Source organism: Lipomyces doorenjongii (assembly GCF_038497915.1).
Source record: "Lipomyces doorenjongii strain NRRL Y-27504 unplaced genomic scaffold V1508scaffold_57, whole genome shotgun sequence".
Classification (NCBI taxonomy): Eukaryota; Fungi; Ascomycota; class Lipomycetes; order Lipomycetales; family Lipomycetaceae; genus Lipomyces; species Lipomyces doorenjongii.
Window position 1 is genome coordinate 66,658 of NW_027118124.1, and position 19,010 is coordinate 85,667.

General features: G+C 47.0%; 7 protein-coding genes across 7 annotated transcripts; 3 read left to right on the forward strand and 4 right to left on the reverse strand.

The window, feature by feature from the left end:
• Nucleotides 1-34: 34 nt before the first annotated feature.
• On the reverse strand, nt 35-1,090 carry V1508DRAFT_359055 (aminotransferase; the record flags this gene model as incomplete). Its single annotated transcript, XM_066937089.1, has 1 exon — nt 35-1,090. The coding sequence occupies one exon, from the start codon at nt 1,088-1,090 to the stop codon at nt 35-37; it is 1,056 nt and encodes a 351-aa protein (XP_066793881.1).
• A 2,983-nt stretch (nt 1,091-4,073) lies between these two features.
• On the forward strand, nt 4,074-8,960 carry V1508DRAFT_423348 (ABC-2 type transporter-domain-containing protein). Its single transcript, XM_066941157.1, has 6 exons — nt 4,074-4,554; nt 4,602-4,761; nt 4,811-5,321; nt 5,371-6,166; nt 6,215-8,342; nt 8,393-8,960. The coding sequence occupies exons 1-6, from the start codon at nt 4,138-4,140 to the stop codon at nt 8,803-8,805; spliced, it is 4,425 nt and encodes a 1,474-aa protein (XP_066793882.1). The 5' UTR covers nt 4,074-4,137; the 3' UTR covers nt 8,806-8,960.
• Nucleotides 8,961-9,713: 753 nt separating this feature from the next.
• V1508DRAFT_423351 (uncharacterized protein) lies at nt 9,714-11,332 on the reverse strand. The gene has a single exon (XM_066941158.1). It carries the CDS (start codon nt 11,139-11,141, stop codon nt 9,843-9,845), a length of 1,299 nt encoding a protein of 432 aa, XP_066793883.1. The 5' UTR covers nt 11,142-11,332; the 3' UTR covers nt 9,714-9,842.
• A 181-nt stretch (nt 11,333-11,513) lies between these two features.
• On the reverse strand, nt 11,514-12,061 carry V1508DRAFT_423352 (uncharacterized protein). Its single transcript, XM_066941159.1, has one exon. It carries the CDS (start codon nt 12,038-12,040, stop codon nt 11,744-11,746), a length of 297 nt encoding a protein of 98 aa, XP_066793884.1. The 5' UTR covers nt 12,041-12,061; the 3' UTR covers nt 11,514-11,743.
• V1508DRAFT_423353 (uncharacterized protein) lies at nt 11,789-12,445 on the reverse strand (the record flags this gene model as incomplete). Its single annotated transcript, XM_066941160.1, has 2 exons — nt 12,103-12,445; nt 11,789-12,055 (listed from the first exon to the last, which is right to left on the reverse strand). A coding segment is annotated over exon 1 (292 nt), but the record flags the coding sequence as incomplete, so codon positions are not given.
• Nucleotides 12,200-13,327, forward strand: V1508DRAFT_423354 (uncharacterized protein). Its single transcript, XM_066941161.1, has one exon. The coding sequence runs from the start codon at nt 12,683-12,685 to the stop codon at nt 13,154-13,156; it is 474 nt and encodes a 157-aa protein (XP_066793886.1). The 5' UTR covers nt 12,200-12,682; the 3' UTR covers nt 13,157-13,327.
• A 4,138-nt stretch (nt 13,328-17,465) lies between these two features.
• On the forward strand, nt 17,466-18,749 carry V1508DRAFT_359012 (uncharacterized protein; the record flags this gene model as incomplete). Its single annotated transcript, XM_066937087.1, has 2 exons — nt 17,466-17,974; nt 18,029-18,749. 2 exons carry the CDS (start codon nt 17,466-17,468, stop codon nt 18,747-18,749), a joined length of 1,230 nt encoding a protein of 409 aa, XP_066793887.1.
• Between the last annotated feature and the right edge of the window lie 261 nt (nt 18,750-19,010).

Here is a 19,010-nt window from a genome sequence, read left to right on the forward strand (position 1 = left end):
ATACATTATTTGCAATTATGGATGACAACTCTATCTAATTAACAGCAACACCCCACGCATGGTCGTTTTCACCATACATAATTTCCTCTAACCACCGTCTAATGGTCCGCGCATACTCCCCTGATTTGCCCTCGGCTTTCAACGGAATCTTGACGTCGCGCCCTGAAATTCCGATTTCTCCGACTGGCGCGATGAAATACGCAGTACCGCAGGTAAACGCCTCGATGATCCTCTGTGAATCAACAGCGGCCACGATCTCGGCGACTGTGAATTGTCGCTCCGTAACAGAAACTTCTGGCATTCGCTCCCGTACCAGTTCCATCACACTGCGCCTCGTAACACCATTCAGGACAGTCCCAATTTCCAAAGGCGCAGTAACGAGTTCGACGCCGCCATCCTCCGTCCTCCAGACGACGAAAAAGTTGGCACCACCAGCTTCGGTGACGTATCGTTTCTCGACATCGAATAGCCACAGTACTTGGTCATACCCAAGGGAAGCGGCACGCATCTGGTATTGCAGCGTGGGCCCGTAATTCGCGCCGACCTTGGCAAAGCCGAAGCCGCCTGGCCAAGCACGGACGGATTCCTCAGGGGACGAGGCGAGAAGACGGAGAGGCCGCGTGTGCCAAGGGGGGAGCTTGCTTGCGATGATGAGAAACATTGCGTCGTTTGGTGTCGCCAGACCGAGACGTGGTGTCGTGCCGATCATCATTGGTCTGAGGTACAAAAAGTCGTTTTCGTCGGACTCTGAGATTGTCGAGTTGCCAGCCCATGCGAGCCAGCGTTCTTCGACGGCCGCAAACGCGCAGAGAAGCGCGACGAATTGGTCGTCGTCGAAAGACGGAAGTGCAATCCGGTCTGCTGACATATTCAGTCGTTTCGCGTTCAAGTCTGGTCTGAAAACACGGATCTTGCCGGTCCGTTTATTCCTGTACGCTTTCATTCCCTCGAAGCACTCGTTTGCATAATGAAGTACTGTTGCGGCAGGATCGAGTGCGAGTGGCGCGTATGGAATGATTTCCGGGGCACCCCAGCCAGTGGAGTGTGACCATGTCACCTTGAGCATGTGGTCTGTGGTCGAACCGGTCATTGTTCGTGGGTCGGTGAACGGCTTGAGAGTCGTGCTGCGAGTGATGGTTAAATCGCTGGCGTGGAACGTCTGCGCGGGGCAAGACCCGGTGACAGGTGTACTCTCAATGGAAATCGGCATTGGTTCAGTCAGGTGAATAGTGGAGACTGCGAATGGGTTAGACGGAGAAGAGTACTGGATTTATATTTGTGTATTTGTGACGCCGAGCCGCATCGGTCGAGTTTGGTAGAGTCATAACAAGGATAAGCCAAATGTCAGTCACTATCAAAAAAAATTGCCGAGTCATCCGACTCTCTTTTCTCGGACAAACTTTTCGAAACATCGGTCATTAATTATAACTCTACCTTAGATAAATTTAATATTTCTTGATTGCGCACTGATTTGTGTCCGCGGACAGTGGCAATGAGCTAAAAATTGACAGAGTGGCGAGTGCCGCTGGTAGCCGATGTTTGCCGGGATTAACCGAACAACGACTGCCGCATGCTCAGATCATTCATTTTTTCCCCTTTTTTTTGTGCGCCGATATCGGCTGATGCCGCGAGTGCGTACTTCGACTTATCGGCAATTGGTCAAGCTTATATTCATGATGCCAAATTGTTCTAGCGGTGAGACTTCTACCAACGGCTGCCAATACAGCAGGACTTGTCTCTCCCGGCATCATTTTCTTCCGAAAGTTTGATCCGGAAACCGCCGACGATGGCAGAAACGCAGATCGACAATGTTACGGCGGCAAGGAAGATCACACAAGAAGAAAAGCAAAAGTCAAAACGTTAACGGATTCAGTCATTCAGGGATTCGTGTTTAGCTTCTTTATATAAATTGGAACTATTAGCACATTTATAATTATTTATACTCAAATTTCCGCCTTGAAAAATTTGGGCCGTTAGGATTGAGTGTCAGTTAAGCCTTCATCGAAATGTGACCTTCAACGGTAGGAGAAGAATATCGAAAAATGACGGTGTTCACTAATCGGAAATTAGCGATGGTTGGCGCTCGTGCCCTTACCCTATAAATCGAGGATTTCGACCAGGGGGCGCGCGTTTTGCCGCAAAATTTGCAGTTTTTTTGGCTGCGAAAAATGCAAGGTGCTGTGCTGAGTCTTCAAGATAAGTGAAGTCGCAGTTCAAATATGCATTATGCGATCTATCACACTAGTCTGCATGCGAAAGATTGGTCAACCTTCGTCCTTGCCAATTCTGAAAGTTGCGCAACAAAACTGAGCAACGGTCGGTCGGGTTGAAAAAGTGGTCGCAGCTGTTAAAATGGGCTTGGGAAGGGTCGACCTAGAGCAGATATGGTCTGCGGCGGAGTCTGGCTGTTAAATAAATGAGTACGAAGAGATTGACCCAGATCGCATTGAAGAGGAGGTTTTTTCGCATATGGCCTATGTTGTTCCTGTGCAACCTTGTCAGTGTAATGGACTCACACTAATACCAAATACGGTATGGTGTCAATTGGCTGGCTGGCACGTCCCGGGTAAATGCCAAGAAGCAAGGAAAGGATCGAGGCATCCGCGTCTCGGCGATGACGCGGCCAGATGCGCGCAGTACTATCCGCTTGTTAAATGCCACCCCAAGGCTGAATGAAGGGGCTAAACCATGTTTAAGGGTTTCCATGAAATATTACCTCGGCGCAACACACCAAATAACATCATGCAAGTTTAATCACACCGGAATGGAGCCGCGTGAGGCAACCTCGGCCTTCGGGACAACAAAAGTAGTTCGTCCGGTCCACCTTGTTTTAACAGTCGCTCCGTTCATCCTCTCCATCTATTATACGGATCCCATTGTGTGGTCTCAAGCTGACCTTAAATAATCGCTCATTTGTTTTCGCTTACTGTATGCCGCGTAGGCCCTCGAACCTCCTAATCCTGTCAATAAACAAGGTTTGTTACGTGCTGCGCTGGGTTACGTTGGCATGCTGGGTGTCGACCAGCATGCAATCGGTAGTTGTGTTCAAAAGTAATGGATTATTGTGGAGGTTTGGAGATATGTCGATGTATGTAAGCAACGAGCTTGCAGCTAGATCAATTACCATACGAATTATTATCAGCAAAGAGGATGTCCGATTTAGGATGAGTGGAATACGCCAAAGTGTTTGTGGCGGATACTTTCCAGTTGCTGACATTCTGACATCCCGAGTTAGCATACCCGCAGCCAGCGATTTTCGGGGGAACTGTCGACCCCAGAATTGGCGGCCCTGATACATTGTTTGATACGGCGATATCGCCCGCCCTACAGTCATGAATCGAATGATATGGGGCAGTCATTTATTTATCGTATCTGGTTTTGTGGATCTTGATAAAGTAGACATGGAGTCGTACGTACTTTCCGTACGACCGCCACCATTAATTCCCATGCTCACGTGCTATTAGGGTTTCCGCCGGTCTCCTACGGCTAGTAGAGCCCTAAATACGACAAGGGCATGGGAGGTCTAATTACTCGGAAAAAAAAGGTGAATCATCGCCATCATAAAGCCAAAACAAAATAGAATTTGGTGCTGCGAATATAATTTCAGTTCGTAGTACGTCCATTGTCCCGAATAGACTGCACAATATAGATATAAATCCTGACCGAGACAGCTATCGACGACCAGCATCAGGCTCGCAATCCTGACGTCATGGGCGAATAAGGTTCGCAGGCGACGGTTTCCGGACTGCTGGCGCCGCAGCAACAGATCTTCCGACGGACGAACTCTGGCGCCGCGTTTCCACTAATTGGACACTATGCCACAAAGCCTTTGCTCCCCACAATCTCGATTGACGGCAAGTGTGAACGAGTTTAGGAACATTCCGGTCGCTCATCACAATCCTGTGTGACCATGGGTCTGCCCTACCCTTACCCCGGCGTTCTGCCGGCCCAGGCACTGGCGCTATGCACCGGCCAGATTGCGTCCGACACCCGACACTAGACGGCAGCCAGTCAGCACCAGTCAGCCACGGGCTGTATAATAACCCCCCTGGACCACCTCGATGACTGGTCTCCTTTTTTGGCAATTCTGTCTCCCACGACTTTCAGTTCTTCCTTCTCCCGACCAACTGATCCGCTATGGCATCGATTGATCTCGAGAACCAGCGCGATGACGACGTCACGGCCGTCTCCGTTGAGAACCTCCACAGAGTTGACCTCAGCCGGCTTGAGTCCCTTGTCCGCACGCTGTCAACTCGGTCAGCTGCCCACGCTTCCGATAACTTATCCGAGTCAGATTTCAAGCTAGAAGATGTTCTACGTCGACGCGTGCGCATGCATGAGCAAGACGGTATCAAGGACCGCAGCGTTGGCGTCATGTTTAAAGGTTTAACAGTAAAGGGTATTGACATGAGTACCACGTCGCTTCTGACCATCGGTGAGATTCTCATGTCGCCATTTCGGATGCGTGAGACGTTGCGCGACGGCCGTCAGAAAACACTGCGGAATTTGATCCAGGATTTTAATGGTGTCGTGCACAAGGGCGAGATGTTACTCGTATGTAAGCTCTACTTATGCCTCTTTGATTGTGTTGACCGTGTTAGGTACTGGGACGACCTGGTGCCGGATGCTCGACGTTTTTGCGAACAATTGCCGGCGAAACTGAGTCTTATAAGGGCGTTGAAGGTGTTATTTCGTACGACGGTATCGACCAGAAGACTATGAAGACCAGATTCAAAGGCGATGTTCTGTATTCTTCGGAAAGTATGTCGCGACGAACATTCGGTTATTTCTTTTTTGCTAACTACAATAGCTGATGAGCATTTTCCCACTCTCAACGTCAATGAAACACTGTCGTTCGCCGCTGACGTCAAAGCTCCCGTGGTCCGTGCCGGCAACGTGTCCAGAAAAGAATACATCGAAGACGTCCGTGATGTCCTCGCTACGGTCTTTGGTCTCCGGCACACATATCACACTCCTGTGGGCAACGACTTTATTCGCGGCGTCAGCGGCGGCGAGCGCAAGCGTGTATCGCTAGCCGAGGTTATGGCAGGTCGCGCCAACCTCGTCTCATGGGATAATTCTACCCGCGGTCTAGATGCATCGACTGCGCTCGAATATACGCAGACACTCCGCACGTCGACGAATCTTCTCAAAAACACTGCCATTGTTGCTATTTACCAAGCTGGAGAGAATATTTACAATCTATTTGACAAAGTGACAGTTATCTACTCTGGCCGTCAGGTGTACTATGGTCCAGCTTCCAAGGCGAAGGCATATTTTGAGCGCATGGGCTACTTTTGTCCGCCCCGACAGACCACTGCGTATGTATCTAATACTATTTACCGATCGAACGTGACTGACGCCGTTTAGTGAATTTCTGACAGCAGTTACTGATCCCGCCGGCCGTTTTGTTCGTAGTGGCTACGAGAACAGAGTCCCCGCTACCGCCGACCAGTTTGTCGCCTACTGGAAGTCTTCGCCGGACTACAGAGAGATGATGACTGAGATCGAGGAGTACGAGAGTTCGGTTAATACGCCAGAGACACTAAAGCATTTGAACGAGTCGGCCAACCAGGAGCGTCCGAAGCTTGCCAAACGCAAGAATTCGCCTTACACATTGTCATTCTTGGAGCAGCTCCGTGTTCTTGTGCGTCGTGGATTTCAGCGTCAGAAGGGAGACAAGCCGTATCTCATTACTTCCGTCTTTGCTTCTATTGTTCAGTCGCTTATTATTGGTTCGTTATTTTACAACGTTCCTAGTAACTTCCAAGGCTCATTTTCTCGTGGTGGTGTTCTCTTTTTCTCTCTGTTGTTCTTCACTCTCAATGCGGTTGCTGAGATGGCCATGTTGTACCCACAACGTACAGTCGTGGATAAACAGAAGCGATTCGCGTTTTATCATCCAGCCGCCGAAGCCATCGCGTTCATAATCACGTCTATGCCAATCAAGATCATTGCTATGACAATATTCTGCCTCGTCTTGTTTTTCATGTCGAATCTGAATCGCAAGGCCGGCCAGTTTTTTATTTTCCTGCTATTCGTCCAATTCGTCACCTTCACCATGACCGCTTTTTTCCAGATGATTTCGTCGTTCACGAAGACTATTGAGATCGCTAATTCCGTCGCTGGTTTGGCCCTTATGGTTGTTTTTATCTACGCCGGTTATGTAAGTCCAAGTGTACGTTTCTATTGTGAATTAAGCTAACCGTAGTAGCTGATTCCGCGACCGCTTATGCACCCTTGGTTCAAGTGGCTCTCATATCTTAACCCGATCGCGTTTGGTTTTGAATCACTTATGGGTAATGAATTTCATGGTCGAGACCTTGATTGCACGGCTGCACTGATCCCACAAGGCCCTGGCTTCGCCGACGTGCCGCTTGAATATAAAGTCTGTGCGGCGACTGGATCGACGCCAGGGATGAATTTTATTCTGGGGGACAATTACATTACAGATGCTTTCCAGTACAAATGGACGCACGTGTGGCGCAATTTCGGCATTCTGATTGGTTTCGCGATCTTCTTTGTGGTGATGTACGCCATAGGAACCGAGACGACTTCGCTTAGTGGTACGCAGGGCGATGTTTTGATTTTCAGACGTGGGTATGTTCCCGAAAGTCCAGAAGAGCTTGAGTCGGATGTCTCGCCAGATCAGACTGTGGCTGCTGTGGTTGATGAAAAAGGAGAGTCTGGTGATTCGTCTGCATCGTCAACCACGGACAAGGCTATGGAAGACGCTATCGGCAAGGTTCCGTCGAGAATGAACACAGCCTTGCGGATGAACGAAGTGTTTTCTTGGCAACACGTGAATTACACAATTACTCTTGAAGGCGGTGAAGAACGACAATTACTGTGCGACGTTCAGGGGTACACCAAGCCCGGCACTTTGACCGCGCTTATGGGCGAGAGTGGTGCCGGCAAGACGACTTTGCTGAACACGCTCGCGCAACGAATTAATGTCGGTGTTATAACTGGTGACATGTTTGTTGACGGAAAGCCACTGAATGCCGGATTCAAGCGACGCACTGGGTACGTTCAGCAGCAGGATTTGCATGTCGCCGAGTCGACTGTTCGTGAGGCCTTGCGGTTTGCTGCGTTGCTGAGACAGCCGAAGTCGGTTCCCCTAGACGAGAAGTACGAGTACGTCGAGACCGCCATCGAGATGCTTGGAATGGAGAGCTATGCGGAAGCTATAGTCGGTATTCCTGGTCAAGGATTGAATGTTGAGCAACGTAAAAAACTTTCAATTGGGGTTGAGCTAGCATCCAAGCCGTCTTTACTGTTGTTTTTGGATGAACCGACGTCAGGTTTGGATTCTCAGTCCGCGTGGGCCGTTGTGCAGTTGCTCCGTCGATTGGCCAACGCCGGGCAGTCTATATTGTGCACGATTCATCAGCCGTCTGCTACGTTGTTTGAACAGTTTGATAAGCTGTTGTTGTTGAAGAAAGGTGGTCAGACTGTCTATTTTGGAGATATCGGACGCAATTCTGAGAAGTTGATTGATTATTTCGAGGGCCAGGGCGCGCCCAAGTGCGGAGAGATGGAGAACCCCGCGGAGTACATTCTCAACTGCATCGGTGCCGGCGCTACTGCTGCAGCAGATAGAAACTGGTACGATGTCTGGATCAATTCGCCCAATTTCCGCGAGGTTACGGCCGAGATTGAGGAGCTCCACGCCGAGTTATCCAGTTTACCACCTCAGCATGTCAGCAAAGAGTTCACCAACAAGTTCGCCGTGAGTTGGTTAACGCAGGCTAGGGCTGTCACGGTTCGCACTTACAGACAGTACTGGCGCTCACCGACATACATCATTGCTAAAGTAGTGCTTTACATCGCTGCCGGCTTATTCACTGGTTTTTCGTTCTGGAAGTCCTCGTTCACGATTGCCGGTGTGCAGAACTTGCTCTTTGGTGTCTTCTTGTCGATTATTATTGCTTTTCCTCTTATCAATCAGATGCAGCCTCGTATTATTAAGATTCGGGAGCTATATGAGGTTCGTGAATCCGCGTCCAACACCTACCACTGGTCAGCACTTGTCCTATCTTTGCTACTCGCCGAGATCCCTTATAATATCTTGTTTGCGAGTATCTACTACTGTTGCTACTATTTTCCGATTGGATACATGCGCACAGCTGATCGCGCCGGATATTACTACTTAGTGTACTGCATTCTCTACACTACTTTCTGGACTTCATTTGGATTGGGTGTCACGACTTTTGTGCCGGATGCCGCGACGGCGAATATTGCCACGTCGTTGTTGTTGAGTATGGTGCTGTCTTTCAGTGGTATTTTCCAGCCGCCAAGTTTGATTCCGCATTTCTGGAAGTTCATGTACCGCATTTCTCGTAAGTTATTTCGAATGCGATTCTCTTGGGGTCTGTATTAACGACACTAGCAATCACGTACTTCTTGCAATCACTGCTCGGCAACGTACTCCACGAAGGAAAGGTGCACTGCGCCAACTCCGAATTTAATGTTTTCACACCACCACCAGGCTACAGCTGTTACGAATACGCCGGCGCGTTCACTGCCCAAGCAGGTGGGTACCTCAATAACCCCAACGCGACTGCAAATTGCGAATTCTGCAAGTGGACAGTCGCGGACCAGTACCTGTCTCAAGTTGATATTGATTATTCGGGTCAGCATTGGCGCAATGTTGGGTTTGAGTGCGCTTACATTTTGTTTAATGTTGCATTTTGCTTTTTGGGGTTCTACGTTTTTAGAGTTGCGACGTGGAAGTTACCAAAGTTTGGAAAGAAGCAGAAGAAGACTAAAGTTGAGCAGACGAATGCGCCAGCTGAGGCGTAGTGACGGCAAGGGATGTATGTATATAAGGTTTTGAAATCTCCGGTATTCAATAATGGATGTGCGGCATGGATGGGCACATAGAACATATTTTACTCTTTGTTTAATATATTGTGGATTAGTTTTGTTTAATATACTGTGATTATTTGGGGAATTGAGTGATGTTTTGTATCATATGCCGATTATTAGACCCTTCACGGCAATTCATGTAGAATCAAATTCAAAATTCAGCTCAACACCCTGGGGAGCAAATCCGTGAAGTTAACACTGTCGACCGATGTCGGTCAGTGATACATCTGATCGATCATGGGTTGACGCCTACAGGCCGCACATTTGTGCTGTGATTCGTCTCCTCCCAGTCAAAAAGATTTTGACAAGGATACGGCGTGTTGATAAAAAGGGATAGGGTACGAAGCCAATTAGTTCGCCTACATGCAACATCACGAGTACCAGGAGCCATGTCAACCATGTTACAGCCACGCTTGACCAAACGACGCAGAAATTCGCTAAACCTTCTAAGTTTGTTGTGTCAGATGTATAAATACATAAAGTCCAACTGTAGAGCGCGCTCTAGCATCATTTTATCCGATATGCCGTGTAAAAGAACTTTTTTCGAAGGTCTGAATTTCGGTGCGAAACTTCGGCAAGTAAAGATCTACCGCTTACGAATAACACAGCATTCACAGCTCATAGACTTCATTTGTGCCTGTAGAGACAAGTCACATAGTAAGTACTCTGCAGTACCTTTCGCGAGTGGCAGTATCCTCATGACTTGATGCATTAATGGTCTGCAACTCATCTCAACCATGACATACAAGCTATTGCTGGAGAACGATTGGTGCGGTCGATCAGATTGGCTCTGACCGGCACTTGCATAACGAAAAGTGAGCTGAGAATCACCGGGTAAATACCTGTTACAGAGTTTGTTGTTCCTTATTGTGCATAATGAAACCCACATTTACTTTACTAACTACAGAGTATGGTGTTAGTTATTCTAACAGCGCTTCTAATACCTTGATACCCATATCGCAATCGTTCCACTAATTTCTCACTATCGCCTTTTTATCCATTGCGAGCTTCTCCAGCAGGTCACATGCCTCTGCAGCACTATTGTGTTTTCGGAAATCTTCTTGGATCCTTCTGGCACTGTTTTTATATGCCGGGTCAACTAAAATACGCCTCACGGCATTGAGGATATCCACTTCAGACGGGGAATCAGTTTTGAGATCTATGCCCGCACCACTCCAAGCGACTCTGCTACTAACATCTGCTTTGTCTTCCGTGCGGCCAGCGCATATAAGTGGGACGCCGAAGTTCAATGACGCAAGAACACCGTTATATCCAGCATTGGTGATCATGACTTGCACGTAGGGCAATAATTGTGCGTGAGGAATGAATCGTGCTATGCGGACATTTTCCGGAAGTTGCGAAGTGTCGAATGCAGAATCTGCATCAGGAGACGTTACAACAAGAAGCACGTCGCTTTCATTACGCAGAGCATTGATGGAAGGTCTGATTAGGTTCACCGAATTGGTCGCATATGTTCCCTGTGTGACATGCACAACCGCTTTCGAGCTTTGTGTGACTTCCTGCCACCATGACGGGAATTCGCCGTTGATTCTATCATCTAGTAGTGGTAGCAGTGGCCCCACGAAATGAATATGTGGTTCTAAATTTTGTCGTGGGAACTCGAACGCTAACGTCGTCGGCATTATGTGAAGGTATTCGCTTCGGGCGATCTCGTAAAATCCTTTCCCTTTCGGTAATGGCCCTAATCCGAGAATTTTCCGCTGCATGTTGACATATCGTGTGAGCTTTGAGTAGAAGATTGTTCTCGACATGAAATGTATGAACCTGTTGACCATACGATCGACAACCGTTGCAGCCGGGGGCTTTCCCGTACCCCACATCGGAATTTCAGGGTCCGCGGTCACAAGAGGATTGATTCCGAGTGTTGCGTACACTGGACCACCCAAATCATTGAGAGTCTGTGCACCCATAGCACAGAGATCAACCAAAAGAGCGTCGGCAGCAAATACATCCAGCACTTTGCGGTAATCCGTTACCTGGGCCACTATGCGATCGATAAAGAGACGACGCAAAATGGATACTGCTGCTGCCAGTCCAGTAGCCCCCTCGTCAGGGGTGAGAGGAACAGCGTCGAAGTCTTTAGATTTTTCCGTTGCCGTGAACCGCGCACCGCAGAGCTCAACCTGTGACCGGAATTCCTCGCCTGTTAGCCACACGACCTCATGACCGCGTTGCACTAGTTCTTTGGCAACCGGCTGCATGGGGTTTACGTGACCTGTGAAAGGCTGCGTCGCAATAAGAAACTTCATTTGCGTGATTGTTGTAAGAGCACTTCGAAAGCGAGTTAAGAGGCTCGTACAGCCAACTTGTGGGGCGACTATTCAAACTATTCTGCGGCGGCCGTGGAATCTCGTTAGTCGCTTATATCCTAACGTGCTTGTGGATGATGTACATCTGCAAGCTGGATGTGGATAATCGTCTTGTCAATGGCGTCTGTTTTGTCAGGAAGAACAACCGATGACGAAAGCTTGAATTCAAAGTTTCCGATAAGGTTAGTCGGACTACCTCCGCCGCCCTAAACTTTACTTCCTGGATTCGTTACGAAAGCTTGAATTCACACGCATCGGCCTACCTCGGCCCTAAACTTTATTTCCTGCATTGCATTTGCCTTATAACGTGTACAATTGAAAGCTTGCAACGGCGCCGACGACGCATCGCGTTGGGCAGGGCTTGAAATATTCGCATGGAAACCAAAGGTCGAAGGTCGAAATATTCAAGCTGATCTGCATGTTTGAAACAGCCCTTAAGTTACGACTTTCCTCTGGCTGGAAGATGCTGTGCAAAATATACAAGTTGATTTTATCAACTAATACGTATATGACTTCAAATAATCTCATTATTACAATGTGAATCACATGGTCAATTTAACCACTTTTATATTTGAATGATAGGTCAAAGCAAGCAACCGTTTGAATTTTTCGCGCCAACTTAACGTATACGGAGCAAATGGACCACTGAAATGAGCATTTAAATGGTCAGCCAACAGTCCAGCGTTGAAAGCCCCTATCTCGCGGAGACGGGTAATGAATACGCTTCGAAGAAGCATAGCTCTGGACAAGGAACTTTTGTCGGTGCGGTATAGTGAGAAGATCAGAGTTAAGAGAAACGCCTGGAAAAGTTCGATTGGCCATGCCTGACCTTCGCACATCGATTCAGGGTCAATCTACAGAAAATCAATATACTATCTCCCAAAGAGTATAAAGTACCTACCAGTTTATGTAGTAAGCGCTGTAGCAGGATTCATGCACCCGCCGAGCAAAAAACCTCTCCGTCCATTCTGCACTGTTTTGTAACCATGCTCCTATGACACAAACTGATGCAGCAACAGGTAAGGACACGGTTATTACGTCGAATGTTGGAGCATTAACGATAGGCCACCGGAGGTGAAAATTCTTGAAATATGTCTCAAGGCATTTGGCAACCCATTCTTGCAATTCGCCCGACTCTGGTACGGCCCCTTCTAACGAAGACTTTTCAGCAACCAGCAGTTCGTATATAGCTTCCATTCCAGGACGTAGGGACTGAAATTCGCTGGTTGGGCCTGGCTTGGACGGGACAATTTTGAGATTTAGAAACAATTCATGATTCGGCAGAAAAGGTTCCCCTTCTGTACGCAATGAGTTTTCAGCAGGGGAGTTCTCTAGCCTCGAGCTTGTAGCAACATTAATTCACCATCGTCATTATTATCATCCCCACGGACGGAAGCATTCACAGCTGTAGACGAAGGCGATAGTCGAAGATTACCTCATCGGAAAATCCAAAACCACAGACCTGACATACACATTCGTTTATGTTGGAGGGTTTACGGACTTTTGCCCTCCAGATAAAGGTTATCATGGATTTTTCCAAATACACTCCCACAATATTTAACGGCGGGGACGCTCAGTTTAGTACCACTAGCATGCCAACCGTCGGAGATGCCGTCGTCGGTGTTCTGGCACACCCAGTGGAGACTCAGAACCGATCAGTTTACGTATCTGAGATCATCATTTCACAAAACCAGCTCCTCCCCGTGGCCAAACAAATAGCCCCAAGCAAGCCGTGGAGTCCTGTGGCTGTGGACTTGGACGTGGTGGTAGCGAGCGCCAAAGAACGTCTTGCACAGGGACAACATGATCTGGCAACTGTTATGCCGATCTTGCTCAAGTCGATTATGGACCCTGAGTATGGAGTGAAGTTTGTTAAGAACGATAACGACCTATTAGGTATCAAGCTTAAGACGGAGGAATTTTTGGTAGAGCTTTTAACTCCATTAATCAATTAGAGAGTAGCATTAGTTATGAAGATTTCATAGGACAACAGTTAGAATTGTATAGGGATTTAATTTTTTCATTTCTAAATAGCTTTAATTCGGGGCTTTGTTTCCGTCTAATTTCAGAGCAATCTGATTAGCGGTTGTGTCGTAAAAAATTACTTATTAATATAGTATGCTGACTCGTGGTTTTCGGTAACTGTCCGACTAGAACATGGTACTATATATGGCAAGTGGGGGCAACCCTTGTTAGTTATGGCGTATCGATATACGAAGGATTAGGCTCGTACAACACGCAACCACTAAACAAAGAAGCAACTGGTGTATTGTGAAGAATCCCTTCACTTTGAAAACCCCTGGGAAGATCCATGACGGATCGATACTTCGCTGCTGTTTTGCGACAGATATAGAGATAATCCAAAAATAGGCCTTATGTAGGAGCTTTGTTATTCTCAAAGGGTGTGCTAGACCCTAGTCAATCCTTCTAGACCCTGGCCAGACCTGCCGCGTGCGATAGTTGTAATTGCCGGGACAACTGACTACGAAAGCTTGAATTCACAGGCATCGGTCTACCTCCGCCCTAAACTTTATTTCCTGCATTGCATTTGCCTTATAACGTGTAAATGGAAAGCTTTCAATGGCGACGACGAGGTATTACACGTTGGCTGAGCTTGAAAGATTCGCCTGGGAACCAAAGATCGAAGGTCGAAATATTCAAGCTGATCTGCATGTTTGAAACAGCCCTGAAGTTACGGCTTTCCTCTGGAAGATGCTGTGCAAAGTTGTACGATATATTACCATATATGAGTTGATTTTATACTAATACGTATCAGATATGACTTCAAATAATCTCATTTTTCAATGTGAATCATGTAGTCAATTTATTCACTTTTATATTTGATAAAAATTGCAACTATTACCATATAACGTCAGATTTAAATGAAAACTCTACTCTTATAATTTCTTCACTCATATCTGACAAGCTGATACATAATCAACAAAAGATATCATATTGCCCCTTACCAAAAAAGATTTAAGGCATTCAATGACCCCAACACTCTCAATTCCAAGCGATTCCTGAGGTTTGTAATGATAACTTTGCGCCTGAAAATAGGCGTTCTGGCTCTGCTGAAGTAAATGTGCAATTATTGCAGGAGCATTTGGAGAGGTCCAAAATACTGCAAGTGAACATTAGAGAGTGGTAGTTGAATCTCACTTTGATCCGTTATTGCAGTTCTGAGCTTGTAGGTAAGTAAGGTCCAGGCTGGTATTGTTGGTACAGAATTGGGTGGCCAATCTTCAATCTCTGGTTTCTGGATACAGATAATAAATTCTGGCAACTTAATCCTGCGACATGAGACCACACAAGGTGTAATCCATCTCACGTAGAGTTGTGCGATGATAGCAGGGCCGAAATCTAGTAGCACCAATAGAAGTCAGCGAGGTTTGTAATCAGGTGTTTGTTGAGCGTTCTTGATGGCGGAGACAGTGATACTGCCTTGCATTTAAGTTAGTTCGGGTTCCTTGAGCATTGCTATTGTACCGCTTCTTCAAGTGACTGACAATAACAGTTGGTCCACCAGATCCTCGATACTGTATTGTGCAATTTCACAGCGCCATGCCTTTCTCTCCTTGTTAAGGATAATCTCATTACGCCTAACAGGTGTATAAAGCCAGTCTTTTATTACCATCAGTTTTTCGTAGTTGTAGTTGTGGATGTAGCCTAGTGCGGAAATGTGTAGAATACTCTAGCCTATGATCGTAGATTGTCTAGGGTTATGTGCATCGGTGACGCCCTTGCGTATTCATGGAATGCCTGGAAGATTCTAATTGTATGTCCAGAAGGTTCCAGAAGGCACAGTATTAACTACATATAGAGGTTATAGGAACCTGTAGTTTGTAATATGTGTGATGTGGTTTAGCGTGCTTGTCATATATTTCAAAATGTCCCAACGAACATATATTTTCCTATATCCCCCCAAAACAGAGAAGAGAGGACAACCACTTATATACATGGGGGGTTTGCCCCTGAACGCAAAGAAAAGAACCGAAATAAACTTCCTCCAAATAGCCACTAAGCGTCTACTAAATATCAAGGTCAAACTTCTACCAAAATAACCACTAAGCGTCTGCTGAATATCCACATGTACGTAACACAACACGTAGTAGGAGGAAACGACTGTGTACGATTATTAAGTACTGGTGAATCAAGAATCTCAAGTAGCTCGGCGTCAAGTTGGGCGACTGTATATCGGAAGCTTTTGCAGTCATTTTAGTGATTCAGGGCATTTAGTATGAGATATTGATCTTGATGTACTATTTTGGTAACTGCAAAGGGTCTTTGCTAGCCTCATTAAGTTTAGTGGAAATTTGCTGGTGTAACCCTTTGCCCTGTTGGTCAGTGAAACTTCGCAGATAACATTTTCGAGCGGAAAGGAAGCGTAAAGCGACTGAAATGTCTTCTATGGTAGGGGCTTTCATCAGTGCAGCAGTATAAAGTCACCCAATGACCAACGCCTATCTAACGTAAATGTTAGTTGCCGCACTTCCCGTACGATTCTACAGCTTACCCGTCATTCCTAACAACATGGTGAGAACGCGAACTCCGAAGCAATATTGAAATCTGCCAGAAGAATGCAGTCATTGTGTTGGTTTTACTGATCCTATCGAGTTGCGTGAGTTATTATGCTCTTTCCGTCACATCTACAAGAGCACCTGCGACAGGTGAGGGCCAACTAGGGAATGCAGAAAGGGAATGTACAGAAAATGAAAAGAACGGTACCGCGTCTCGCCAACGACAGTGGCTGGGTCTTTACATCTTCGACTACTGACCGAGTGTGAGGTTTAGAAGCAAGCCGGTCAACGTCAAACTGGCGGTGGACACAATTAAATGCAAGCGGAACTCTGTAGACACGACTGATCTGGTGGTTTATGATTGTAAGAGTGGTCTGACGACAAGGGCATACGATATCAATGTTGCATGGCGGGGTTGATGAGCGCAGCTATTGGGTTCTTTGCAGGAGCTGCAGGGTTCGGAGCATTGTTGAGACAAAATTGTCAGGACTTTACATTCCCAGAAAATTCAACGAAAGATTCATGCCTACTGATTGCTATTGCAGTACTAGGTCTGGTTGCAGCACGCGGATTTGCAACTGTCGCTGCACTTGGATCGGCAAGTACAAAAAGGTCAATGAATTAAATATCATTCACTCGATATAGCCCTATTAAGGAGGCTGGTACAAAATGTTAAATGAAGAGACAGATGATGCGGAAAGTAGATATTATCATATATCTTATAGCACCTGATATATTTCAGTCTGTATGGCAGTCGTAGTCTAAGGTGATGATGCGCAGTGAAGACATAGTATCTCACCAACGGGTTAATATCGAAGATAAGAGCATGACATATTCTTCGATAACGATGTTGGTACTAAATTGAATTACAGCCACTATTTGGGCAAGGTGAGAAGTTGACAGCCAACGGAGCATGACTATAATAACATGTATCACGCATTCCATATGTGGGAGTGTTCAGATGTGGTGTTGTAAAGAGGCGATGTAGACCAGGCTTGCTAAAGGAGGTATCATAGTTGTCACAACGCCATTGGTTCACGATAGCATAGTTAAATACGTATTGTGTTTAGCCTGCCGATGCCTGCTGAGTCGGACAACTGTTTGATATTTATAATCAATCGCGGAGAGTGGTGTATCTCGAGAAATATTCTGGTTAAACAATATTTCTGGTTGCGGCTTGCGGGGTTCCAGGATGGGTCAGGGTCTGGTGAATCTCAGGAGCTGCATCGATGAATTCAAGATCAATAAAGGAGATGAAAACGATCAGTGACCGGATCCAATTGTGGAAGCATAGTTACATACTAAAATAATTAGCGCCAACGCTGGCTTATTTGTGAGCCTAATATCCGGCCAGACCGGCGTTCACATATAGTGCTTTAGATGGTGCAGACAACAATGGACTGATTGTACTCGAAGGTGATATCTAGCACAAGTGAAGTGCTCAGCCTCGTCCACAAGTAGTGCTACACTGTAGCGGTTACGACGTATGTGTGTAGCATCGCTACGGTTAAGCACTCTCTCTGCGGTGCCGCCCCGGCAGAGTCAGGGCAAGGGGAGCTGCGTGCAGCACTTGAGTTGTTGCAGCAACCCAACTTACTGCAGCTTCCAACTTTTGCAGACACGAATTTCCTAAAAGAACACAGGAATCTTCCTTCGCACACACTCTACAGCCGAAGCGGCAGTATTAATAATCGCATCCCAGGTCGAGCGCATCCTGTTCTTATTTGTCTTGCGAACCGGAAGGAAGATGGCCGGCTCCGTGAACATGGTCCTGAAGCGACACCAGTCGACTCTCATTATCACGACCGTCGTCCTCGTCGTTCTAATATTCACTTTCAGTGGAGTTACCAGTGTCGCGGAAGTCACCAAAGTCGCCAATGTCACGAAACTCTCCGTTAAGGACCCAAAGGCGTCCATTACCGCAGTCGTCCAGTCCGACGGGCTCCAGAATGTCCAGAACGCGACGCTGGGATTCGGCGCTATCCTGCTGCTGTCACTCACGTCTCGAACAGATCGACAAGATGCAATCACCCTCATCGCGTCACAATGCGACATGAAAATCTCGCACGTCATTCCCGGTGTCGTGTCTGAGGAAATCAACGAAAAGGCCTACCCATTTGGCCGCGGTCTCGAGAAGCTACTGACGCCACAATATATGCCCTACTTAGGTAGCTGGCGCAGCCACATGAACACGTTCAAGTACATCATTGATAACAAGATCGAGACTGCACTCATTATCGAGGACGATGTTGACTGGTGAGTTTCTTGAAATTTCCTGAGACAATAGGATACCTGCTCACTGACTTGTAGGGATATCAACGTTAAGGCACAGTTGACGGCTTTTGCACAAGCTCTTCGTACGTCCAGACTTCGGCGCCCATTCACCGAGGAGGAGCTCGAGCGCGCTCCTTACGGACTTGACTGGGACATCTTGCACTTAGCCACCTCTAAGGCTAATATGGCTGCTGCCCCACGCAACAAGGCATTCATAAAATACAACGACCCTTACCGTGCGAGTAGTGATGTTGCCAACAACGGCTGCACCGGCCCCAATGGATGGTTCTGCTGGGGCGACATCATGGCGTACACAAAACTGAACGAGACTCAGCGTGCAATCTTTCCATCGTACGAGTCTGTCGGTCTGTCTGCGATCGCTGTGTCGTACCGCGGCGCCCAGCGACTACTATATTACCTCAGTTACAAGGAGCTCGTCGACACACTCGACTATTCAATTACTGATCTATTGCGGAAAGGCGCACTTCGAGGATGGACCGTCAGCCCACCATTATTGAGCGAGTGGAAGACACACGGCAAGTCGGATAGTGATCTAAAGAAAGTCGGCTCGAATTCAGGACCACCAGGTAACATGAACGGTGTTAGCGCTGGTATCGCGCACAGCGCGCGGAAAGCTTTGACTGAGAACTTGGAGGGCGAGGATTACTGGAAGAACGAAGCGCCGTATTGGAATCGTGCGCATGACAATGCAAATACTGGTACGGGTGATATAAAAGTGGGCACGGATGACTGGTAGACAGGGCATTAATCTAGGGTTCAATGAATTTGTTTTTGTAGTTATTGCACTATACATAATTGGATCGGCTATCTAGTTTTATATATAGATATATTTATTTTTGTGGGTATTATCTGCGACTTGTAATTTTATTGTTTATGTTAATGTATGCTGTGTTGCTGAAACGATTTGTTCATAAAGTGCTGTTGCACTGTCACGTTTATCACGCTTGATTCTTAATTCGTTCTCGACGCAAGCACTACCACCTTGGAGGGTTTGCTT

What these genes read in the sequence shown, in the direction of transcription:
- V1508DRAFT_423354 (XM_066941161.1), top strand. Translation starts at nt 12,683, where the DNA reads ATGTTGGAGGGTTTACGGACTTTTGCCCTCCAGATAAAGGTTATCATG.
- V1508DRAFT_423352 (XM_066941159.1), bottom strand. Translation starts at nt 12,040, where the DNA reads ATGTGCGAAGGTCAGGCATGGCCAATCGAACTTTTCCAGGCGTTTCTC.
- V1508DRAFT_423348 (XM_066941157.1), top strand. Translation starts at nt 4,138, where the DNA reads ATGGCATCGATTGATCTCGAGAACCAGCGCGATGACGACGTCACGGCC. An exon ending in ACAAGGGCGAGATGTTACTC is followed by an intron (nt 4,555 to 4,601) that starts GTATGTAAGCTC and finishes TGACCGTGTTAG; the next exon opens with GTACTGGGACGACCTGGTGC. An exon ending in GTTCATGTACCGCATTTCTC is followed by an intron (nt 8,343 to 8,392) that starts GTAAGTTATTTC and finishes TAACGACACTAG; the next exon opens with CAATCACGTACTTCTTGCAA.
- V1508DRAFT_423351 (XM_066941158.1), bottom strand. Translation starts at nt 11,141, where the DNA reads ATGAAGTTTCTTATTGCGACGCAGCCTTTCACAGGTCACGTAAACCCC.